At 37.2% G+C, this 27,624-nt stretch overlaps 1 protein-coding gene across 1 annotated transcript in view; it reads left to right on the top strand.

Annotated features, from left to right (window-relative positions):
* The window catches only part of UBE3C (Ubiquitin-protein ligase E3C), a 47,662-nt gene that overhangs the window by 3,812 nt on the left and 16,226 nt on the right, over positions 1-27,624 (top strand). Inside the window, exons 3-13 of the mRNA XM_051210181.1 lie at positions 942-995; positions 6,442-6,516; positions 7,035-7,199; positions 9,443-9,561; positions 13,334-13,712; positions 16,460-16,730; positions 18,935-19,464; positions 21,524-21,717; positions 23,775-23,948; positions 24,884-25,307; positions 26,538-26,961. Of these exons, the coding sequence (XP_051070148.1) occupies positions 942-995; positions 6,442-6,516; positions 7,035-7,199; positions 9,443-9,561; positions 13,334-13,712; positions 16,460-16,730; positions 18,935-19,464; positions 21,524-21,717; positions 23,775-23,948; positions 24,884-25,307; positions 26,538-26,961 (2,809 nt within the window). The remainder of the gene's footprint in view (positions 1-941; positions 996-6,441; positions 6,517-7,034; positions 7,200-9,442; positions 9,562-13,333; positions 13,713-16,459; positions 16,731-18,934; positions 19,465-21,523; positions 21,718-23,774; positions 23,949-24,883; positions 25,308-26,537; positions 26,962-27,624) is intronic.

Here is a 27,624-nt window from a genome sequence, read left to right as displayed (position 1 = left end):
TATTTGGAGACGTTCAGCCATGTGATGGGACCCGAAAATCATCACAGTAACTGTGGTATATGTGTTGTGTATCCTCCTCTTAGAGTCTAAATCTTGAGGTTAGTGTAATTTCATTTTTCGTTGCTAATCGTTTTTCTTGCTCTATATTTCTTCTAGCTTTCCACTGTATCCTACATTATTCTCCATTTTCTGTTACTTGCTATTATCCTATCACTATCCTGGTGTGAATAATCGTAACCTTACTATTACATATTTATGCCCTGTCGTACATTATAATTAGCTGATAATTTCGTATTGCTGCGTTGATTTGGCGTGTAGACTTGGACCGATATACATTTATACTAGGTTCTGCGTTACTTACGATGAACCAATTGGTTGAATCTGTTGTTTTCCATCTCTCATCCTCCTTGATACAGTCACAAGCAACGTGAAACCTGGCAGATATATGCAATAGTCGATGACTTTGAATTGATGCCAAGTTTTGGTTTAGCTGCCTTAGCTTTATTTTGACTCGCCCCTATACCAGCAAATATTACGAGTCGAAGTTGGTAGTGATTAAACATACCCAATACATGTCCCAAGTACCACAATCGATCGAGGTTCACCATATCATCAACTGATTTATCATCTTTACCTGACACCATCCATCTAATGTCAGCATTAATCACTTAGTGGTCTCAGTATACATGAGTACTGCTTTGAAAGCATCTATGATCATATACAAGTAACCTATGATTGATCATGTCTTAACCGTAAAGTAAGACAGGACAATTCATCCTTCTTGTTTTACCATAAAATACTTATAGTTTCTAATTTTCCTATTTTAAGGTTAGTTATTATTATTATTTTTGGTAAACTTAATTAGAAATCCCTAACAATTATATTTAATCAGTCTTTTTTTATTTGGTAAATTGTTTTTCCATCCTTACACACTTTCACAGTTGTCAACCCATGCACTTGTTCAAAAAACACGTGAAGAACGAAAGTCACGTGAAGTAAGTATTATATAATACAATTTATATATCTAAGGTAAAATATGAAATTAACATTATGATTTGTTTTATACTTATTCATTGTTTCGTTCATGAGTCAGTCAGTCAGTCAGTCAGTTAGTTAGTCAGTAACAACGTGGAATTTCGTACGTACGTACATCAGTTCAAGTTGTCATACCACATTAACACAGAGATGCAGTTCGTTCATGAACGAATTGAAATTTCTTTAATTAAAAAAATTGATTTGTTTTCTGAATAAAAAAATGGATAAAGACTGAATATTGAATAAGGGCTTTCAGATAAATCTTATGATATGTGAAAGTTAGAGATATGATCTAGTTTTTTAAACAAATTGATTTCATGAAATTAATAATTGTAGATTTGGATTATGTAACAGAAAAATTGTACACTATCCAGTTGAAGAGATTAGCTGAAATGAATCAAAAATGATTACAGTAGTAAGAACTAGTTCATAATGTTTGTTTTTAGTTATTAAACACCTTTATACTGTATATTTTTCGTATCCATCTTCTCCACTTATGATTTTCTTGTTGATTTGAATGTACTTTCATGCTACATTTTAATAGTGCTATTCGTCAAACTGGTGTATCTACATCGTACTGTTGATATTTCCAATTGGGCTCAATCTAATTATTCATTGATTTGAATCTCAAAACGTTAATCAATAGGTTATTTAATCACCTCTTGTTCAATAGTTATTATTTATTACTTTTGTTGTCGTCAGTATTTGAACTGTCGTTTCATTCACCAACAGAATAAACCCCCAACTCTTTTTTTCCGGAATTTCGCTTCAGGGACACTGTAAATAAATACAAACAAAAAAATCCATGTCTAATAATTTCGTCCGCCGTTTCTCCTAAATTTGGCCTAAATTTTATTGACTTTATTGATTTATTTATTTGAACACATATATATCGGTACAGGAGTGCGCCGAATATATGTGCGCCACACAAAACAATGAGAATCTAAGAAGGAAAAAAGTGAGGAACCTAAAAAAGAAATAATAATTAAAAAAACAATAACGAAGAGATTGGTGTAAGGTAGTGTAATAATAATAATAATAGCAATAGTAGGGGAACAGAAGGGTATATATTTCAGTTAAGGAAGATACAACCACTTCTTATGATGAAAGTAAAAGGTTACAGCAGGATCGCCACTGGCTTCTATTCTGAGCCATATCTGATAACGTCTCTAGCCACTGTGTAGCACCATCTCTCGGACCCCTACCAGGGAGTCGTGAAGGACCGACACAAGCCAGTCCTTTGCAGCGTTCTTTCATACCACGACACCATGTCATACACTGACCACCTCTCCGCTTTTTCTAACCAGTCCCAGAGTCGGCAAATAATGAACGACGTGGAATTCTCTGGGACGACATTCGTAGAACATGCCCAAGCCACCGAAGTCGGTGTTTCAAGATGGTGACACCAATTGAATTATCGTCTCTGTGCCCGAACACACGATGTAGAACCTCTGCATTACTGACATGGTGTTGCCACTGGATGTCAGCAATCCTTCGGAGACAGCGATGATCGAACACAGCTACCCAGATACATGAACTTCTCGACTACTTCTATCTGCTCACCATCCAGGGTGAGTACAGGATTAGGATCCTGCCAGTCTTGTAGAAGTACTTTGCATTTCGAAGGTGCAAAGCACATACCATACCTACGGACACTGATTGCCAACTGATTAAGTGCGGATTGCATGCCTTGGGCATTATCGCACAGTAAGACAATATCATCGGCATACTCAAGGTCGAGAAGTCTTTCTCCAGGCAACAGATCCACACCGCCATTACTTGCATCCATCAGAGCTGTTTCCAGAATGTCACCGATGGGAAAGTTGAAGAGGAATGGTGAGATTGGGCAACCCTGTCTAACCCCACTGCTCGAATAGAACAATGGAGAGAGGTGGTTGTATTGCCTCACTCTGCCTGAGGTGTTTGTATATAGGGCTTTTCGAATGTTATTAAACTTCTCAGGCACACCCTTCTTCAATAGACAATCCCAGAGAGCAGCCCTATCCAACGAATCGAAGGCAGCCCTGATGTCAAGAAATACTACGATTGTTGGCCTTTGATAAGTATGACGGTGTTCTAACATTTGACGGAGGGTGAAGATATGATCAATACATCCTCGACCAGAACGAAAACCAGTCTGCCTCTCGCGAGTCAATCTTTCATAGATTTTGAACAACCTACGAAGTATGACGGAAGCCAATAGCTTGGACGAAATCGGAAGTAGACTTATCCCCCGATAGTTGTTACAGGAACGACGTGAACCCTTTTTAAAGATAGGGACAACTATCGACTCATTCCATGACGTTGTTACACTCTCTCGTTCCCAAACCTTTGTAAACAACGTCGTCAGTTCCTTAGTCAGAAAGTCACCATCATGTTTAAAAAGAGCCGGAGTTAAGTCATCTGGGCCAGGTGATTTGTAACGCTTCAAGAGTTGGAGTTCCTTGCGGACTTCCACCTCATTTGGTGGATCAGTCGTCACCGGCCATGGAGAGCAGGACAGTCTGACCGATGCTGCCAGAGCAGCAGGTCAGTTGACCTGTACTTCGAAAAATTCTGCCCATCGTCCAAGACGTCGATGGATGTTAGTGATTGGCATTCCATCATCCTCGCAGATTGTTTCGCTCACACCAGACTTTTGCTGCCAGTGGCTCGGATGAGTTGGAAGAGCTTCCGGTAATTACCATATGCAGCTGCTGCTTCCAAATCATTAGCACGCGCCGACCACCAGGTTTCTCGGTTCTTACGCAAGCTTTGCCCAATTTCCTTACGCAACATCCTTCGTTTGTGGTCAAACTCACAGTCATCCGGAGTAGACCGACAGGCTTCAATGAGTTGTAAGGAACCTGCAGAAACCCAGTGCTTAAAAGCGGGACGTTTCGCGAACCCACAACTGACTGTCCTCGCCATTTTCATGGCGTCATGCAATTGCAACCAATGCTCATCTATACTTTTCAGTGGAGTGGTAGCTAGCCTAGAGGCTAGCTCTGTTCGATACTTACTTGCAACAGAAGTTGCAACCAGCTTGCTAACATCAATCCGTTGGTGGCGGTCACTTCGTTGTCCACTGAGAAGTAAGGTAAGATTGGCGCAGACCAAGGCATGGTCAGAGTCCAGATAGGTACTCCAAAAGGAGCGGCAGTCTTGTACACAACCGGCTAGTATTACAATATCTGTCGAACGCACTTTCTGGAGAAGAACTGATAACTGGTGGTAAAACTCATCCTTGATTGCATCCGGGCTGCAATCTGTCGGGACATAGGCGGAGATGACGAAAAGACATCGTTTCTCACGCCGATTTCTTCTCACTTTGATGGAACTTTCTAATCTAACAGCACATAACCGACTGTTAATGGGGATCCAGTCGATTAGTGCTGCCTCAGCTCTAGCGCTTAGTGCGACACCAACGCCAGCAACACCAGACAAAGATGCCACAGGGTCCCCGGATAAGCGCACGTGAAACAAGGTTTTCGAAGCGACAGATGGAGAGCGAATTTGTAGTACTTCACCAGTCTTGAATACGGGTCTCGAATAGACAACAAACATCAATATTAAGACTTTCTAAAGACATAGCCAGCCCTATCTGTTGTCCGACCTGCATAAATGTGCGAACGTTGAAGGCAGCCAGTTTGAATGGTGCACGTGGTTTTAGAAAAACTGCTTCAATACTCATATTCGGTGATAACATACAATTTTCAACTGAACAGTGACTCGAGAACGTTTAGATATAGTAGAATTTCCACCATAGACGAGCTGCTGTATAAGTCGAAAAAATAAGTCTAAACAGAGTGGGAATAAAGGAGGGTGAATAATGACGCAGTAAATAATAATAATAATAATAATAATAATAATAATAATCATAATAATAATAATAATAATAATAATAATGGCAATAATAATAATTTGAATCATTTGAATGTTCGTCGAGGCAAGAGAATTAGTTTCCATAATCATAGACAATTCAGTTCATTAATTGTGTGTGGGCTGCGATACTACCCGGGTGCCCAAACCGAAGCAGGTGGTTATCTTAGGGGCCACACCCCGAGCCTTTGACCTAATGGTCTAACCCACAAGGCAGTGGAGCATCGTGAGGAGATGCAGTCCCATGGTAGCCGGTGACCGACAATTGGTTCATACACCATTTGTTCGTTTAGGATTCTGGAGCCCATGTGCACCATTGGTTTGGTTTGGAATCCGGTTAAAGCGCTGGACATTCGCTTTTCGTCCTCTCATTTTCGTAAACAACACCCCTGGTGTGAAAAGGCAGTGAGTAGGACTTCCCTGGCAGAGGTTGTATACGCGTGGCCATGTGAGAGTATTTGGAGAGGGCGGGCGAACCCACCCCGCCCTCGGCCATACCAGGGCATTCGGGGGCTTTATTGATTTTGAGTACTGCGGTGTGTGCTACTGATATCGACTGATGAGTAGTATGTATCGTCAATGGAAAGTGAAATATCTGTAGGCAGAAGGTTAAGAAGATCGAAGAAAAGAGAACGAGTACAAAGAATGATTGGTGTGGAAACGAAAGAACAATGAAACCTGAGATGATTGATTAACATGTTGCAAAAATGGATTATTTTTAGCGTATGATTCTCAGGTTTTACTAAATTTGTGTTGAAATACATTCGATTGTCCCCTCACTTATGTTTTCGTTCACTACAGTACAACAATACTTGTGGTGAATGACATAAATACGATGAAAATAAGAACTATATAGTAGCATTAAACTTGTCTTCTCACAAATATTGTTTGATATAAATTCACTTGGTATTGTTTGGCTTGTATCTTCCCATTGAGGTTTAAGACTGCAATTGACCCGTCTTCTATTGGCATACGTGCATACTGTGCGTATGCCTCGACATTGCATTAAATCACAAGCTTTTAAAAGCAAAGATTTGTAGTGGCTAGCAGTGGAATCCAGGACGCGCGTTTCGTCCTATCGTCACTATCCATCATTGCTTACAAAAAGCTTGCGAATTAAGGCAATATCGAGGCATACGCACAGTATGCATATATGCCAATAACAGACCGATCAATTGCAGTCTATAACCTCAATGGGAAGATACAAGCCAAACAATACCAAGTGAATTTAAATTCACCCCATTGCACAAGCAAGTGGCTATCAGGACTCAGTAGCTGAGTGGATAACGCGATGGCGTTTGAAGCGAATAGTACTGGGTTCGAGTCCCAGATTGAACATCAACTCTGAGATGCAAGTACACCCAGCTGATGAGTCTCAAGTAGGACGAAACGCACGTCCTGGATTCCACTGCTAACCACTATCCACCATTGCTTACAAAAATTGTTTGATATAGTTTGTTTTTCATCAAAGTAACACATTATATTGTTAATGAAATAAAGTGTGTTATTTCACAATTCTATCATTTTCTATGTGTATTTGATTAGAATATGGTCAAACAAGAACGTGCCGCTACTAAAATTCAAAAATGTCTCCGAGATTATGTTGCACGAAATAAAATGGTAAGATTTCTAAACTTTACCAATCATTTGCATTTTGTTGATATATATAATACTGTCAGTCGGTAACATCGTAGAACTTCCGACGTACATACATCAGTTCGAGTTGCCATAGATCTTCTGCAAATGTTGTTTCCTATTTACTGGTACGATGTGGTCTGTATGGTTTCTATATAAACCCAGTATATTTGAAATACATGGTTCATATCACAGAGGCTGAGATTGATGTTCTGGATTTAACTGGTGGGGCTAGACTGGAAGCAGGACCGATATGGACTCTAGACTGCTCGTACGTGTTTTACGCGTCATTGGTCTAATCGATAAATTACTGTTCTCTAATTGGCGATATCATTACGTTATACATGAACAGGGCACTCAAGCTACAAGTTATAACATGTAGATATCAATTTAATGACTAGTGTTACTTCATTATAAACATATTTACTTGGTTCCATCGTTCTTGTTCTTCCGTTTTTCTCTCTCTGTCTCTCTCTCTGATGAACATTCTTTTAATTTTCTAGAAACGTTACTTTATTGGATTATTGAATGAATTATCTAAACAATTAGATGATATAATAAATAAAACTGGTTTCAATGTGGAGCATGAATTTGAACATAAATTATTGAAGTTACTTCAATGTTTCAATACATGCTATCGTAATAAAAGTCCGGAACAAAAACATCTTGTAAGTTAGAATGTATGTTTTTTGTTGTTGTTGTTGTTTATATAAAAAAAGTCAAATATGGACCGAAAGGCTGTTTATATTTCATTCTGTTTACAATTCACCTTTTTTCATGAATGCAACTCAAGTAATAAAGTATGGAATTATGTTACTCAGCTTTGAAATACACTTTTCTGTAAGGACCAATAGTACTAATTTGGATCATTAAACTCAAGTAGATTCATTGAAATGGAAGCCTGAACCATAATGGTTGGAAGTTAATTGCGTTGAACACTATAATCTACCAAATTGCTGTCAGAGGTGTAGTGAAGGTCGTCACTTCTCGGTTGGCCATACTATGGAAGAATACTTCTTGAAAAACCCTAAAAGGAAACTGGATTAGTAATGATATTGACGGTTTTCGAGCGTGTCTGTCGAGACAACCGTCTGATGCCGGTCACACACTACCTTTTAACAAGTAGTTGTTTGTTAAAGGTTTAGCCATGGGACAAGGTGTAGTATGCTATTTTCGAGGTATAAATCTTTTAAGTTCATCCTTCCTTTTTGGAGGGGTCCGAAAGATGGTGCGACACAGTGGTAGAGGCGTTATCAGATATGGCTCAGAATAGAAGCCAGTGGCGATCCTGCTGTAACCTTCTTTTACTTTCTTCATAAAAAGTGGTTTTATCTTCCTTAACTGAAAGATTTCTTCTGGTTGTACCTTTCCGTTTCCCCCATTATTATTATTATTATTATTATTATTATTATTATTATTATTATTATTATTATTATTATTACACTACCTTACACTAATCTGATCGTTATTGTTTTTTTCTTTTACGCTCCATATCTTCTTTTTTTCTCTTCCTATTCTTATTGTTTTGTATGGCGCATATATATTTGGTGCCCTCTTGTACCAGTGTTTATGTGTTCAAATAAATAATAAATAAAATCCCTTTTTGGAAGGAAATATTGGTTCACATGCTGTGATAATGGGGTATGACAACTTGAACCGACGTACATGAGTAAAAGTTCTATGTTGTGACTAACTGATCGCTGTTTGTTTGATGGAAATATTCTGATACCGTCACACCTCAGTAAATTTGGCATTATAACTTCTTCAATTCTTAGGTTTGCTACTTTTAACATTACCGCTCTTCAGCCGACTAGCCTGGCATGATAAATCCTATAGGAACTAATTTTCCAGCCAATATACATCGACTGAGTCACTATGATATGATAGTCTGACAACACTACATCAAACTATTAACCATAGTCGACACCATAATCCACCGAAACTCACTTATTGAATACCTCTTAATCCAGTGAATCATTGACTTCAATCTTCGGTAAACCATTCCAAGGTAGATACTGATGCCTCCTACAATTATCAGTTCCAAATAGGAAGAAACAAGGGAACCTGCTGAAACCCCACTGACCACCTACTTTTCAACTGTGGACATAAAGCAATGGATTTTGCTGTTTCAGATTTATTCTAAGTGAAAAATTACGTCTGCTAACCGTATGTATGTATGTGACTTATGACTTCGTTTATTACTGACAAAATTCAAAGGGAACTACCATGGTGGTTAATTTACTCTCATTCTACCTTTTTTTGTTTAAGAGCAAGAGACTGCCACATTTGAATTTATGTATTACATGAATATGCGACAAAAATATTGTAATATTTACAATTGGTTCGAAGACAGGAAAGATATCTATTTCGTCCTAGTCTGGAGCTCTTCAATAGTATGTGCTCAATTGAGTTACCGCTGTATTAATTTCTCATTGATACATTTTATTTCTCAAATATATATTTCTTCTCAATTATTAAAATTACTATAATATCCACAAAACCCCTTCTGATATTAATCAATATATGTTCACTAGTGACGGTCTCCAAGACGTGTTTTCTTGGAGTTCTAGTGAGAAACAGTGACCAGTGGATTTCAACCATGTCTGTTATGAGATAGTAACTCATTGAAGACAATGGTGGATGTGTCGCTGAATTTCGTGGATTAGTTGAAGTTACACATTAACACTGTTGGATCCCGGCCGACTCAGTGGTCTAATGGCTAAGCGCTCGCGAGGCGAGATTGTAGATGCACACTACTGAAGAATCCCACAATAGAACGAAACGGCCGTCCAGTGCTTCCAGGTTTTCCATAATGGTCTAACTTCAATTGACTCATGACCTCAACGATCAAATTGTATATTTCTGGCATTTATAAAATAATTTTGTTTTTTTCTCTGTATTGATACCATAGTTTACTGTTTGTCGTTTATTATTGTCCAAACATGGAAAAAATGCACAAGTCAGCTGGTTAACTAATGGTTCTGTTGACCATATTTTCACACTAGGGAATTCGTTATTAATCAACATCAAGTAAGTTTCCATGACGCTTTCTTGTTTTTACGTTTGTTACGTCCTCGATCTGTCTACCCATTTTTGTGCTGAGGATAACTTGTCTAATCCAGATTAAGACCCTGACGCGATAGGCTGACCGGCTTAAACTTGAGGCTAGTGCGCGTGAGTTCGAAGTGGGTTAGAGAGAAGGAAACTATTCCATCAGCTGATTGGCTGATAAGCACGCGAGTGAGAGAAGACAAGTCAACTGGAACACGAAACGATTTATTTCCAATTCCAATCTGGTTCCAGTTTTCAGATCAGTGTAAAAACATGCATGACTAACCCGACCACAACGTACAATAATTAGGAAAATACTGCAGATTAGCTTAGAAAATAGAGTACAAAATAATACGTTTAAATTACAACAGCTTTGGAACAAAAAGGGCTATGACAGTGAATCATAAATCAAACGAATGCTTATGGATATATAGAATAGACTAGGGACAAAATTAAATATCATTGTTTTACAAGCTTTGAATTAAATGAAATAACCTCCCCGAAAAATAGCTTCCGTATTTTGTCAGTGCTTCTTGTTTCTCTGTTAGCATCTCTCTGCTACCTCAATTCTATTGTTCTTCGATCAATACATTAGGAGTTTTAACGAATCATCAAAGCTCATGTTTACTTGACTCACATACTTATCTTTGTTTATTATAATCATATTTCAGTCGAATAATAATATCAGAAGTGGTCTTGTGGAGATTGTAGTAATTCCAATAGTTGAGGTCATGAGTCAATTAAAGCTAGACCACAATGGAAAACCCCTTCTGATACTAATCAACATATGCTCACTAGTGACTAGCTTCAAGATGTATATCCTGGAGTTATAGTGAGAGACAGTGACCAGTGGAGTTCAACTGGGCCAGTTGTGAGATAGTAGCTCACTGAAGACAATGATAGATGTGTCGCTCGACTTCGTGGATTAGTTGAAGTGAGACATTACCACTGTTGGATGCCGGCCGACTCAGTGGTCTAGTGGTTAAGTGCTCGCGTGCGACACTGATAAGTCCTGTGTTGGAATCTCGCGAGGCAAGATTGTGGGTGTGCGCTACTGAGGAACTCTTTACTAGGACGAAACGGCCGTCCAGTGCTTCCAGGTTTCCCATAATGGTCTAACTTCAATTGACTCATGATCTCAACCATTGAAATGATAATAATGTTCTATTTCTGCATGAAAAATTGGAAAGCTTCTTGGTGATCTTTAGATAGGACTTTTGATTGTGGAATTTGAGATATCTTGTATTGATTAGTAATATTAAGAGATTTTAATTAAACTTGTTTTTCCTTATCCATTCTACTTCTGGTTCAGAGAATTAATAATACACATTCTCGAACTGAGTTTCTATATCAATTCTGTTAGTGTATCTTCATGGAATATGAAATTTTAATCAAACCTAAAGTACTTTCATCAAGTTAAGACTTAATGTGCTTCCAATAAAAGCTCGCTTGGCTTTTGCCAACTTACGTCACCTATGGCAAAGGTGAGATATCCGTCTATCAATAAAAGGACGAGTATACTACGCGGCAGTCCGTTCTGTTTTAATTTACGGCAGCGAAACATGGCCATTAAGGGTAGAAGACACTCGTAAGCTACTAGTATTTGACCATAGATGCCTTAGAAATATTGCTGGCGTCTGCTGGGATCACCGGGTAAGTAATAGAGAGGTTAGACGCAGGGTATTAGGGAATGATGGTAAATCAGTTTATGAGGTTGTGAGTCTTCATCGACTAACATGGTTGGGCCACGTGTTACGTATGCCTGAACACCGATTACCACGACGTGCAATTCTAACCGGTGTTCGGGATGGCTGGAAGAAAGTTAGGGGGGCCAAACCAAAACGTGGCATCAGTGCTTGAAGTCACTAACTTGTTTTCTGAGCCATGTTGGTAGATGCAGTCTACTTGGTTGGGGTCCGCGTGACTATCGTAACCAATGGTTGCAGACTCTTGGTGACATGACTCAGAATCGATCGATCACAATGGCGTCGGTGTATACGCTCTCTATCTTCCCTTAAACTAAGAGATTAAAATTACTTCTTATCTTTCTTTCTACCAACTAATTCTTTCTTCCTGTATTATATCCTTATAAGCAATATTTCTTTTATATATTACCACCTCTGAATTAACTACTTTTATGAATCCGGTGTTCATCTTGTGTTAATGTTGTATGGCAACTTGTACCGATGCATATATGTGCCTGGTCCTACGTTGTAGCTGACTGACTGACTGAATAAAATTCCCAGGATTTTCAGGAATACTTTCGTATAGTTAAAAAGGGTTTTTGATGATGTTTTCTCAAGGTTTCTTTACATACTTTTGTCTAGATCTCTCGGAGGAAATTTTGAAATTCAATTTCATGTTGCCTACTTTTCACTACTAGCCAATTTTTATTTATGGTTTATTCGGCACTGTTTGATTCTGTAGTGAACGAAAACTGAGCTACGGCAAACCAATTTATTGTTTTATACAAAATCAAACAGTGCCTTTGTAAAATATGATGATCATACATTCAATACAGTATTTGCATATCTTCTTTGAGTTGTCCTTTACATACTCCAGTATTCTTCTAATCCTGTTTTTATTCCGATCGCTTTCTGTTTTCTTCCCACTTGTCATAATTCCAATCTCCTGCTGGTAAACATTTCAATTCCGATTCTTGCTACATACTACTTATGTCTGTCCGCACCACAATGCATGTATCTTAATAGAGATTAGTTAGATGTAGTTTCGAATATCAACAATTCACAATTGATTGATCACTCGGTGGCGATCAATGTCATGCAGATCGAATGCTATCGGTCCAGGGTTTCCTGTCGACTACCTCCAATCACCATCTAATATCAACAATTGGATGATAAAAACCCTTACATGTAAGAAAGGTACACGCTATCTGCATTCAGTGGTTTAGTCGAAAATACACTAACATTTGAAGAGACAGGTACTGGGTCCAAGTCTCAGTGGCAACATAAATACGGGGATATTGTTACATTCATCTGACGATTCCCAAATGGGACAAAACTCAGCTCCAGGATTTTATTCCTAAACACCATTCAAAGTCTATATTCTGTTTTAAACATATACAGCTCAGAAACCATAATAAACAATCCTTCTCATCCTATACAGTTTTCTAATATACAAACATTTATTTATTATTTATTTATTTGAACATATAGATATTGGTACAAGGAGGCACCAAATACATATGCGCCACACAAATCTCATTTGATATGTGTGAGGGCTGTGATACTCCTCGGGTGCCCAAACCGAAGCAGGTGGTTTTATTAGGGGGTCGCACCCGTAGCCTTTGACCTAAGGGTCTGATCGACAACGCAGTGGAGCATCGTAAGGAGATGCAGTCTCATGGAAGCCGGTGATCAACGATTGGTTCATACGCCATTTGTTCCCTGAGGATACTGGAGCCCATGTGCACCATTGGTTTTAAATCAGGGTTTTCCAACTGCCCTAGGTGGACTCTGCATGTCCACCAACCTGGTTAATGCTCCGGGCGTTCGCTTTTCGTCCTCTCAATGTCTTAAACAACACCCCCGCCACGAGGCCGTGAGTAGGACTTCCCTGGCAGTGGTTGTATGCACGTTGCCATGTGAGAGCATTTGGAGAGAGAACTGACTCTCCTCACTCTCGGCCGTACCAGAGCATTTGGGGGCGATATACAAATCAGCTTACATGATTTATTTTCGCTGCTGTAAAACACTAAATCCCTTTTATTATTTCATTTTTTCCCCTACAGATATTTAACCAAACTTCCATCATTAACAACATCATCAAACTATACATTACCGATTCGTGTATTAGAGGAATTATTCAACATTTTAATCGGAACTTGTTCATCTACAAAAATCTCTTTATATTCAAAACAACTATACTTCAGTATTGAATGGATTTGTCGACATTTATCAAAACATCATTATTTTAATCATTTGGCTTATTTTATGGATCAACAATTACCAACTACAACTGGTGGTTACCTTAGAAATTTCACTACCCAATCACAAGTATTTGATCCTGTGGAATTTTTCAAATTACCAAAAACTCGTTCTTTTATTAATCTAATAATTGCACCGTTGAAATGTGCTTTTAACTTATCGGATAATGATAGTCCATTTTCTGTAAGTGATAATTCTTTTGTTGTTCTTTCAATGACATATATGTATACTGATTGATGATTGAATATTCTATTTTACTTAATACGCTTAAAATGTGATGCAATTTGATACTAAAACTAAGTATGCACTACTCAAAATAAAAGGAAAAGACATTGTGAAAAAAGGTAAAGCAGGAAAGGGAAGTGCAGTGAGAAAAACGACAATAGGGAGATAGAGTTTAGTTTAAAAGAATACAACCAAGAAGGACTTCTTTCAGTTAGTTAGGGGCGACAAAACCAAAACGTAGCATTGTCCATAAAGTCATTAACTTCTTGTCTGAGCCATGTTGGGAGATGCAGACTAGTTGATTGGGGTCCGCGTGACTATCGTAATCAATGGTTGGAGATTCTGGGTGACATGGCTCAGAATCGATTACAATGGTGTAGGTGTGTACACTCTTTGTCTTCCTTTAAACTGTGAGATTAAAATTACTTTATACATTTCTTTCTGCAAATTAACTCTTTCTCCTTGTATCATATTCTTATATACAATCTTTTTATATATCACTACCACTGAAGTAACTGTTTCTATGAATTCGTTGTTGTGCTTATGAGGTATGGCAACTTGGACCGATGTATACATGTGCCTGGTGCTACGTTGTAGCTGACTGACTTCTTTCAGTTAAGGAAGTCCCTCACTTTTATGAAGAATCCTTAAGTAAATCATATCATTACAGCTACTGGCTTATATTCTGAGTCATCTTTAATGACACCTCAATCCCTTCAGTAATGCCATATTTAAAACGACCTCAACCAGGTAGTCGTAATGGAACGACAGTTGCCAGTATTGTAAAGCTTTCTTTTGTGCCACAGCACCATATTATAAGTTGATCACTCCGCTACTTTTTCCACCCAGTCCCAGTGTCGACAATCATTGCATTATGTGAAATTCATTAAGATGACATTCTTGACACATGCAAACCACTGAAGCTAGTGTTTTTCCAAATAGCAAAATCTGTGAACATATCGTCACGGTGACCCAACACACTTTGTTACATCTCCCACATCACTAATATAATGTTGTTAATGGATGCTAGTAAACTTTCAGAGGCAATGATAATTGGACAGAGAGCTGCCAAACATTCTCAGTTTTCCTAGATGCCTTCATGTTGTTTATGATCATATCTTAATTATCGTTTTATTATTGAAGGGCAATAAATTATTAGTAATCGACTGTGTAGTTAGCTGTTTATCTCACAGTTATACTTGTTATATATAGATTGTTTATATTTACAATGAAAAAAGTACACGTTTAGTGATAGTTGGTGTTATAATTCTCTCTTATTGCAACCCAGCTATTCCTATTGCTTAGTATTCTTAGACACCAATTCACTTGACAAGTCCAGAAATCAGAACACGGTTGGACAGGAAAGACATTATATTCCAAATAACAAGGGTAGATGGAAGTAAGAAGCACAATAAGAAAAACGTTAGTATGTTTATAGTTTTTACACGAGAAGTTTCTAGAGTGTTCTTCAAGTATCGACTAGCGCTGATTGGATAAGGATTATCCAACCTTAGCTGCTACCTTGACGCGGTGGTCGGGCTTGCCTATCGTGATGACCCAACCGAGCTATATTGGCTGGAACATATGTTCCTGTAGGTTCTACCATGCCAAGCAGGTCGATTGGAGAACGGTAAGACCAAAAGCAGCAACTCAAGGTCTGAGGACGAAGTCGTTCTGCTGACTGTAGAGGGGTGTGACAACAGTAAGGTGTTTCCCTCGGACAACCCGCATCTGCAGCGATGCTGCCTTCCCACAAGGAAGGAAGGGGTTAGAAAAGGTCGACCAAAAAATGTCACACCTCATCTTACCTCACGGATTTCCTTCTCCGGCGGTAAGGCTCTTTGAAGAACGGAGCTAACATGTCAAAAGCCTCCCACACAAAGGCCGTGCGCGACCGGCCTCAAGCAGTTGTCCCTTGGGCTATGCGGTCACGCTCCCAGGTCGTTAAGACCAACATTAGTCCAACTTCCTTTCCAAGTTTTTCAAGAAATACCCTTCCACGGTTTGAGCAGCCGGGAAGTGACACCAGCCCTCATACGCGTAATAGCATGCAAAGATACAAGTACTCGTATATGAGAGATATGGAGCTCACAAAAATTAAACGAATTCACAATATCTTACAAATATATATCATTGTTAACTTCAGAAAGTTTATCAAAGGAACCAATTACATGAAATTATTCAGGATAATAGATACACTGTGTTGGTAAGTGCCAACTGTGATACGCTTATGCTCTTAGCTTGTTATTTACAACTCTAATTTCTTTACAATGAACAAAATTGTTTATATTCTCTTCTCTTCTACACGTTGACTAGAGTAAAAAGTACAAGTTTGTATAGAGATCTTAGAAGAATCGAATCACATTGAAATTTATTCGATTATATGTAGATTTGGTAAATGTTAAGATTGATTTTTTTCCTTCATACTTTATATTTGAAAATGTCACATTCTCAACAAGGTAACATGAAAATGAAAAGAAGCAGAGCTCTACTACTAGTAGTATAAGTAATACTTGCTTAGATATATGAAATATATTCAGATGATTAATGACTCCCAAGTGGATTCCACTAATATTATTCTGTGATATTCAATACAAAGAAAAGGAATTTTGTTCTATGCATATAATTTTCACTTGTTGGCTAAGTGAACTTCACAAATCTTACAGTCCTATTGTATTTTCCCTTTTTTTCTTCTATTTATGTAGAATCCAATGGTCGATTTGTATCGTGAACTTGTTTTCACAGCATTAAATGATATTCTCATATCAACTATTGATGATCACAATACTTATATTATCGGTGAACGTGTTATACTCAGTGTTGGTATGGAAATGTTCAAACTACCTAATCTACATCAAATTGTTATTCATGGATGTTTAACAGCGGTTGAGAATGAAAATAGCCAATTAAACACTGAACAACAACGACAGAAACAACAACCACATAATGGGACTATTTCATTAATTCCTTCTATCAGTAAGTACGTTGTAACATTTATATGTTTTGTTTTCACAATAATCCTCATATGTAAATACTTTTTTTTGCTATCAAGAATTAGCATCATTTGTAAATGTTATTTTATACATGTCTTTGTTTGCATAACTAGCTGTTAGATTGATGTATAGTCTTCGCCGTTTTTCGATAGCTCTGTAATTCATCACTCCGTAATTCATTAATTATCATGTTCCTTGCTCATAGATTTCTTAACACTATGTCCTAAACTATATGTTGGGGCTTCTATTTTTGTAACCCAGTTGTTATTATCTACGATTTGGGATTTAATTCATTTGGATCTAAGGTAATTTCTAATCAAAAACTTTTTAAGATCTCTTCTAGTGTGAATGTAAAATAATGCTAACTCTATCATGCATCCACTGATATATGACAAAACTTTGACGTTAATAAGCAATAGAGAGGATCGACCTCTAAGAATGTTCCGAACATAAGTAGAACAGTTCTGTATATATGGCGACAAATCCTTGGGACATAGGAAACTTAGCAAATTAAAGGGAACAACAAAATCAATCAGAAAGCAAAAATGGTCACGCTTATTAATAATAATAATGAGTTAACCTACTTTAAAACCAGACAAGTACCACTAGATAAAGCTCTGACATTTTATACAATGCATGGGTTGGGTGTTCCTACAAGCCACATTATTCATACTTCAAGTAATTAAATATATGACTGCAACTTCTGTAGTCTCATACGTAAAGGTATTACTGTGGGTTCGAAAGGGAGGGTTTGCACTTCTCAACTATTTCTCAGCTGATAGTAGTCTATGAAGTGAAAGGTACTGGAGTTACGCCCCGTAAAATGTTTGTAGTCTTTATCGAAATAAATGGTTATTATCCTTTAAAACTGTACAACCATTTCAGATTTATCATATCTGGCAAGAGTGATGACTGATTTTACTGATTAGTTTACTCAGAACCACATTTAGATACGGCTTATGAGTTCTAGTAAGTAGATATTAGTGATCGTTCGGTTCAACTACGCTCTGACAATCAGTGATTCCTGTAAAGATTTCAAGTGAGTTTTCTAATAATCTGATAATCGTCAATATGAACTCTACGTTGGATACTTTTTTATCGACTTTCTTTCAATCAGTTATCAGTAGAAGGGCTCAGTTAAGTCACTGATGATTCTAAAGTATATGCTTGGAATGCAACTGTACTTCGAATCAAGCACGTGCTTTTGCGTTGTAGTGGCGCTGGAAAATTTAGGGATATAATCAAATAAAGCTATAGTGATTTTCCAGAAGAAATAATTGTTTACTCAGTGGAATTTGAAGAAAACTTTCATTCCGATGTATCCTGACACATAAATAAAATATGTTTCACTCCAGCGTGATACGAATATAGCTAGCAGCGAAAGATACTGAGACAGTCTACGCAATAATTATGGACAGTGGACGGTGACGATGCCGAAAAATGAGGCGGACCACAGTTCTAGGTAACCTTAGATTGTTGTTGAATGTTATCAAGAAGAATCGAAAGTTGATTCCAATCTATTTCACACCAAATGTGTTTATTCATTCTTTCCACCTACTCGTATTCAGTTATGCTATATTATTGACCTAAATTATTTTAGTTTCCATGTAAACATACTACTCCTAATCTTTCCATCTAATTCTTTGTAGTGAGTAGTAAGGTTATGTTGTGAAGTTTTTCTGTATGTATTAGTATAACTTTTCCCACTCATAGGGCACATATATTTAGTAGTCTCACTTAAATTCTTGCAACCACAAAATACTTGTACTTAAATTTTGTGCTTTTAGAGGTCGGCTGTTGTTTGCGATCAAATGACTAATCGTCTGCTTTTCGAGCTACCCGGGTTCGACTCCTCACATACCGCTTTGTGGAGTAGTGGGTGGCTTAATGAGTGAAGTATCTGACTTTTAGCCACCAAATCATAGGTTTTAAGATAGCTCCATTTACTGTGGTCCGGTCAACCAGGTAGTGGTATCACTCTGTCTCTCACACGTAGAGTGTAACCTAGTGCCAAGTGCACGAATGTATATCTCATCTGTGCTAACGGGGTGTGGCAACTTGAAACGACTGATAGATGTATCAGGCTCTAGGTAGAGTATGACTTACTGATCGAATGAAGTATTTGATGAAAGTAAATGTCCCAAAACTGTTTTTAAATCCATCCATTGATTTTTATTGTTAAAACAGATTTATTACACCTTTTTGTGACTGTGGCTATACCTGGCATGTTAGTAAAATGTGATTCAACCACAACCACATCAAGTTCAACTGTCCATACAACCGAGTCATCAATGATACAAGATACTGATGACGATGATAATCACGAAGAAGCAGTGACAGAGGAAGAAGGAGGTGACGAATCATTGCCAGTTCTGTTAGCTACTGAATCTTACACACATTATACATGGTCTGGTTCACCTTTAGAAGCTGCGATAACGATACGTTTTGTTGCTCGGATACTTATGAGTTGTTTAACGGAACCTCATCTGCCTATTGTTCGTCCAATTACTGATCCTAAACCGTTACAACTACGAATTGGACAAGGAGAAGAATTATCAGATGATGACGATGGTGATGATGACGACAACAAGATTAATGATAATCATAATAGAATGAAGGGAGTGGAAATCAATGATCAGGAAATGAACATGTCAGCTGAATTTACTAGAAGTACTAATAACTGTAGTCTTATTTCAGAGGCTGTCTCGTTTCAACCAGTATGGGTATATTTCTTATCTTTGTTTCGCTTTTGTCGAAAATGTGTGTTTTTGTCTTTGAAGTTTTGGTTATATAGTTGTATTCTCTTTAATTTTGTTGAATGATTTAATTGAGACTGCAGTCAGTTCATGCTTAAGATGCGTCGAAAAAAGTGGATAGTTATTTATATTTTTGACTAATTAAAATGCTTCAGTTTGGGCACTCGGGCAGTATCCCAGCCCTCACACAGATCGATTGATTTATGTGGCTCATATCTATTTGGTGCCTCCTTGTACCAATATAAGTAAATTCAAATGCTCCGGTACAGCCGAGAGTGGTGAGTTTCCAATCTCCCCCTCGAAATGCTCTTACATGGCCACGTGCATACGACCACTGCCGTCTCGCGGCAGGGCTGTTCTTTACAAAATTAAGAAAAAAAAAAGCTAGTGTCCGGCACTTTAACCGGGTTGGGCACACGGACAGTATCACAGCTCTCACATAAATCAAATGACTTGTGTGGTGCATATATTGCTTAGGAATACTATGAGAGTTTCGTGAATTTTTCTAAAAACATTTACCAAATTTAGTTTTGTATTCTCGGCTTTGAGTCACGCTATTTATGTGTAAGAACCATTGATACTATTTTGATGGTCAGACCAATTTATGCGGAGCGTGGTTGGAACCTATCACAGCGGTAGTACCATATTGTTACATTAGTTTTAGTAGATCTAGAAGCCTAAAATGTCACAAGAACACTAATAGATAGTATCTAACACGTTAGGTACTCTGGTCGGCAATGATAAATACACCATACAGATTAAAGGACTCATATTCATTGTATCATTTCTAGAAAATAAACTTATTTTATAGTTTTTGAGGAATACATTTTAACCTATATGAGTTCAATGAAAAATTTTACTTTAAAGTAATCAATTTATGGATAAGAACACCTACCTACCTGTTAAACATCAAAGTTTGGCGATTCCATTCATTAATAACCAAATACTAAGTTTTACAATTCACTTTGAATTTAACCTACTATAGTCCAACCTCTCTTCTGAATACTACCAATTTATAAACACAGCTAATATAATAAATATCAAGGCATATATTCATTTGATCCATATACCAATATAGAAGAGGTTAACCAAATTCATTATTAAATATTAACGATGGGAAAACCTGAAACCTTAGTACTAATAATAAGAGGTCATGTGGGATGGTGGCTTAGTGGTTAGGGTCCTCGACTTCTGGCCGTTAAGTCATTGGATTCGAAAGCTGCTCTTCTTACTTCGGTTTGGTCAACCGCGTAGTATCATAAGGCCTCACATTCAGAATGTGATTTATACCATGAAGATATATAACTATATCATAAGTTCCAAATTAGACGAAACATATGTTATTCATCTCACTATTAACCACTATTCAATGTTTATTGATATGCACATAAATCTCACGGGTACTTGTCATCGAGTCGCCCATCTAACAGGTTGTTATTTCAAATCTCTCTTTGTTTATCATAGTTCAACCAATCAGTTATCATCACTAACCATTGCATTATTTAGTGAAGCTCATTGCGTACATAATACACAAAGAATATCTGTGATTTGTGAATTTACTTTGTTTTCACAGATTGAAATCATGAGTCAGTTGAAGCTAGACCAGCATTGAAAACCTGGAAGTACTGGATGGCCGTTTCGTCCTAGTATGGGACTCCTCAGCAGTGTGCATCCACGATCCCGCACACTGCTGAGGAGTCCCATACTAGGACGAAACGGCCATCCAGTACTTCCAGGTTTTCAATGGTGGTCTAGCTTCAATTGACTCATAATCTCACCCATTGAAATATTTATTCCCCAGTTGAACACTTGCATACTCAAAAGGTATTTTATGTATATATCATCCTCTTTGATCAAGATTTTATAGTTATAGTTCCTGACTCAGATTCTAATGGATAATTGTCAAATTAGCTAATAGGCAATCAGAATCCAAGAGTTTATCTATACTGTATTATATAGACGAATGAAGGAGGTTTATAATTAAGCATTGATTAACTTTCCTTGTTTTTTTGGTTTTTAGGCTACTCAACTGACAAAAATCTCTGCGTCACTAAGTCATAGTTTACCGGCGCTAGCAGCTAGTTCATTGTCTACACTGGAAAATTTCAATAGTGATTTGGATAATCCAGATAAATTGGAATTAATTCGTTCTTCATCATATCTACATTATTGCCTTTCTCAAGTATGTGGTCTGTCTAGGACATCATTAATACGGTATGTAAAATCATTTGATTGATATTTTGTACTCATTTTAGACTCATATATTCAGGTATTTATATTCCGTACACTTAGAGTCATTATTACAACGTATTGATTGCACAATCATATTGACAATTTGTAATCAGGCTACTGAACTGATTAGATTCGATGATTTATTTTCATTAGAACTACTCTTAATCAATAAAAGGTGTTCTACATATTCTATGTCAGTTTTAACTTTTCATTTTTCGATGTCATTTGTCTCTATACTGTATTTCTCACATGACCTCTGCAGCTAAATATTCCCAGGTTACTAGTATTTAATCATCCACACTTTTGAAACGTGTATTAGGACCGTGAAGTGAGTAATGTTGAGATTGTACATAGAGTACGAGATATAGAGTAACAAATCAGTTGATTAGATTCTGAATTTTCCCCAATATAGGTACCTGAGACCCTACATCGAAACACAATGTCCACTCGTATAGGAATAGGTTTTAAGAAAGCTACGTGCAGCCGCACATGAAAATTTAGCATCAGTTCGTAAAATTCTTGATTGTTAAACTAATCTGTACTGTTAGGTACAAACTACCTAGTTGGGATCCATGATATGATCGTTAAGTGACATATCTCAGAATTATTCACAATTTTACAGATGTTTTTTTTATTTCAAAATACTTTTAATTTTCACTGAACAAATTTATCTTATCCTTTCTTATTCAATCACATTATTTTTACCTAATCGTTTCTATGACCATTAATGGATAATGTCACTAATTCTCCAGCCCTCAAATACCCTGGTACGGCCGAGAGTGGGGAGAGTCAGCTCTCCCTCTCGTAATGCTCTCACATGGTCATGTGCATACAATCACTGCCAGCGAAGTCCTACTCACTGTTTTCTGACGGCAGAGGGTTTACTAACAAAATCGAGAGAACGAAAAACGAATGTTCGGCACTAAGCGGGCTTCGATAGAACAATGAGAAGACGGAGTTTATCTGAAAAATGTGATGTATTTGCGCTATACATTTCGAACAATCTGGTTACACATATACTTGTCAAGGCATTTTTATATGAAAATTAATAAAGGTCAATTAAATAGAAGTTCAAGTAAAATAACAAAAGGGGTGAGAAAGAATAAGAAATTGTCGCGTTATCCTGGGCCATAGAATGTCTTAAGGATTACCAAGGTAAATTCAAGGTTACGACAAATTGTTTTTGTACACATAAGGGGGGTTTAAATTTACAAATAGCCAAGGCTTCAATAAAATTAAGAATTCGTTCTTGACCATTTCTATACAACGTTCTAAAAGCTGTATTAATGTCAATTTTGTGCCCCGTTTCAATTATATATTTCACTATCGATGAACCTGGTTTTATAACTCTCACATTGATTGGATCATTTGACACACATTGATTTTGAAACCATTTAGGCACATGTTCATTGACCCTTGATTGCATTGTTCGATTACTCCTCCCTATGTATGTGTGTCCACGCAAACATGGCCGGGTTAATGAATATGGAGGATCCACCTATGGGAGTCGGAAAATCCTGATTCCGAACTAGTGGTGCACATGGGCTCCAGTATCCTGAAGGAACAAATGGTGTATGAACCTATTGTTGGTCACCGACTACCATGGGATTGCATCTCCTGACGTTGCTCCACTGTTTTGTGGATTAGAGTTTTAGGTCTAGGGCTCGAGGTGTGAGACCCCCTAAGAAAACCATCTGATTCAGTTCGGGCAACCGGGCAGTATGACAGCCAGCGCACAATTCAAGTGACTTGTGTGGCGCATATGTATTTGGTGCCTCCTTGTACAAATGTTCATGTATTTAAATAAATAAATAAATAGACAACTATTTCTCCAACCCTGGTAATTTATCTTCATCTAGTTGGAAAACTTGAACCGATCTACATGTTTATGTTAGGTTCTACGTTTGTTTTTTTGTCGTTGTTGACTAATTGGTATGCTATATTTAATGCTTATTTAATTAATAATTGTCTTTTTTTGTTTGGATTTCTTCTTACCTTCCTTCTTCTTCTTCTTCTTCTTTTATCTTTATTCTTTTCAGCATTAACTCAATTTATTCACAGTATACAATCTATTTACGTTGTTTATGGAAATTAATTGAAAATACTAAATGTTTAAATAAATCAACATTAAATTATTCAAATACCAATATGTCTACATTGTTTAATATTTTATGCTCGGGTGAATTACCTACTCATTTAGTGGAACTTCAAAGGTTAGTTAGTTAATCCATTTAGACTTCTGTCAATATGGTTTACAACTAAACGAGTTTCATTAATTGTTGAAAAGAATGTTGTAACCTCGTATGTGCTGAGATCACTGGGTAAGTAATAGTAAGGTTATGGGGCAGGGTATTAAGGAATGATGATGGTAAATCAGTTGGTGGGGTTATGAATCTTCATCGTCTGAGATGGTTGGGCCACGTGTCACTTATGTCTGAACTACGGTTACCACGACGTGCAATGCTGACTAGTGTTTGGGATGGTTGGAAGGAAGTTAGGGGTGGCCAAACGAAAACGTGGCTTCACTACTTGAAGTCACTAACTTCTGGTATGAGCCATGTTGGTAGATGCAGACTACCGTTTTCACGTCTGTATACTCGGAACAGCATAACAATCATCCATGTAGTAATCGTTGAAAATTGATATAGTTTGGAGTGCTACAAAACAGCTGTTACGTCTTAGTGTATCTCCTTAACAGTTCACACACTTCACCGGGAATCTAATTCAGGGGTTTCAGATCTGGCGTTGAACATCCAACAACTAGAACCACTTTGCTGGTGTCCACTAGTACTGTCTTCACGTCTGTAGACTTGGAACAGCATAACAATCATCCATGTTGGTAGTGGAACAGCTGTCACTATTGACTATGAATGGTCATCGCGCTATTCCGCACTTGATGGAACTTGGAATGATATTATTGGATTTAATTATTTCAACGGTTGTCTCTGAGAGATCCGAAGTTCCTGAGTTCGATCCCTAGTGCGGTTTCGGGTACTCACTTTCAAGGTGTTCTACATTGGGACAAAATTGCTGTTCAGTGTTTCACTGATATTTTATGTCATTCCAAATATTATCAATCTGTCATGAACAACACCTGTAGGTTAAACCAATCTCTTCAAATAACCTATTTATTTGTTTATTTAAACAGTTATCTTCCACTGATATTTACATTTGCTGATTGTCTTCATCATCGCTTATTATGTTTAACTGATTCGGAAATCTGTGACATCTTATCGGAAGCGAACTACACCAACTCCAACGATTATCGTCATCAACAACCAATCAATAATAATAGTGAACCTTCACGAGGAGGTTGTGGTTTTCGTGCTGATGAATTATTACAAGTTGGTGCAAGACTTCGTGATCTTATGCTCGGTCTAATTGATTTGTCACATCCTGATCAAGTGCCGAAACAAACTCGCTGTAATTTACAAACAGATACACATTGTGTAGAATCAATGGAACAACGAAATTATGGTGCAGTATTACGTAGAATAGAACAATGGGTCGAAATAGCCGATCTTGGCAGTTCACCTATTGGTGATCTAATGATGCGAAATTATACACAATGGGTAAAACATTTTCTTAAATAATATAATAATACATTGCTATTAGATTTTCGTGGACTGTCATTAACAAATATTTTGTAAACCATTTCACATACAAGTTCACTTGTGAGTTTATCAACGAGCATTATACCACAAGTCAAGCAATAGTGTTCCTAACTCTTAAAAGTATAACTCATTTACCAAATATAGATTTGGATTAACTTAGCTGGTAAAGTCGTTAATTATGGACCTAAATATTACAACTCCCAATCGCATTATTATTAGATCCTCACCACCTTGAACTTGTCTAGTCCTAATTCATGAAATTTATTATTTCCTTGTAAATATATGTTAATGGGTCTGTATATTCACCAGTAATTATACTCACTTTTCTTCTCCGTAAATTGATCATCGTAGTATATGACGTTTTCTACTCACGTAACTTATCTGTTTTCTGCTTCTTTTTAGTCTTCCTAGCTGAAATGGTCATATACGAGTGACACGAAAGCGTTATGTAGATATTAATACATAGAACAACCAGAAAACTCAAGAACTTGTCTTCCGGGGACGTTTAAGAATGTTTTAAATAATGGAAAAGAATATAGAAAGAGTTTAATAACATGTATTCAGAATATTTTCACTATTGAGAAATTTGATGTACCGTATACTTTTCAAACTAAGTGTTTTATAACTTCAGCTCGTCTATTTATTGTTAGTGTATATACATGTAGACATATGTGAATGAAAGTCATGTAAAGCGAAAACGCTTAACAAGAGACTGGATAGCTCCGTAGCAATGTCTTATATTGTGAACCCGAGTAACGTGAGTTTGAATCCTACAGGCAGCACCACTTCCCTCAATATTGTAGGCAAATCCTACTGATAAGTACGAAACCATGCATCGAGCAGTGTTTCTGTTCGACTACTTTCAACTAGTACATTATATCCACTTGCTGTGTTATTTGCCTTAATATTCATACTTATTTATTAGCTCTTCAACCAGGCGCAAATACATGTACTTGGTCTTGATCCACGCTCTAAGTTTGAGGGATACTAATACTGAGCGGCTGGTTAAACCGAAGTAAGTGAGGTATGTTTGAACCTACAACTTAGTAGCTGAAAGTTGAACGTCCTAACCGCTAATCCATATCTCCAGATTTATGCAGAATTGTGTATGTATTTATGCGTATAGCTGAATTTAACAATTGATTACTCTCTCATTCTGTATGTATAAAACTATTGTTTTTCTTTCAGTCGATACCGGATTTTCGTCTTTTACTATATTGTTGGTGTAGTTTACTGCGTCGAGTTGAACGGTTAGTATTTCAAATCTATGATTGGGATCGTCGTTGTCGACGTCAACAAGATACTAGTCTGCCTATCTACCTTTTACAAAATCCACAATCCACAACGACATCAGCTTCTACAAATGCATCATCTACATTTTCATCATCATCCTCATCAACTGATATTGCACGCGTAACCAATTCACCACGTCTACCACTTGGCACACCAAGTGTTAGTCAAACATTTTGGTTGAAAGATAACTTATTTGATTTATTAAATACTACAGAATCACAATCTTCATGGTTTGAAAATCAAGGTTATCAAAATACATTGGCATTAGCTGGTGCACCGTTTGGTTATTATAGTATTTTGAATCCAGATCGAAATCAAGGTTGGTGTAGTGTCATTTATTTGTCATATTATATTGATTAGAGGCATCATTAACTGAAGTTAGTTAAAAAAATCATTGAAAACCAGTAAGTAATGCACAGCCGTTTTGTCCTAGTATGGGATTCCTCAGCAGTACATATTCAGAATTCCACTGAGGATTGAATTCGAAGTTTTCTAGTGAGAAGTCGTGACTGTTAGAGTTTAGATATGTAGAGAGTTAAACTGATTAAAATTATAAATGTGAATCATTTGTGTCAGTGCAGTGGTCGGCCTGTTAAGCGCTCGCTGCGTGATCTGAGAAGATTTTTTACAGTAATTAGTTGTTACAAACTTAAGTTATTTGAGAACTCATTGATTAATTAGTTAGTTGGCTTGTTCTGAGTAATGATCACCCATATCCAACTTAGTACAAACAACTTTCAATCCTTAAAAAGATTCAATTGTGACCTATCTAGCTCTCAGTATGTAGATGTTTCTGACATTCAAATTGAATAAAGCGGGTATGAATCCTACAGGGATTATCGATTTCCTTAAGTTTACAGGTACAACTTATTGAATAGAGCCAACTAACATAAGACTCCAGGTATATTAAACAAAGGCATTCTCTCAATTCCCTTCAGCAATAGAATGACACTTCTAGTACTCTTTGTGTATATCTCAAAAT

Source organism: Schistosoma haematobium, chromosome ZW (genome assembly GCF_000699445.3).
Source record: "Schistosoma haematobium chromosome ZW, whole genome shotgun sequence".
Lineage (NCBI taxonomy): Eukaryota > Metazoa > Platyhelminthes > Trematoda > Strigeidida > Schistosomatidae > Schistosoma > Schistosoma haematobium.
Note: the sequence above shows the minus strand (reverse complement) of the source record. Positions and strands in the feature narration are given on the sequence as shown.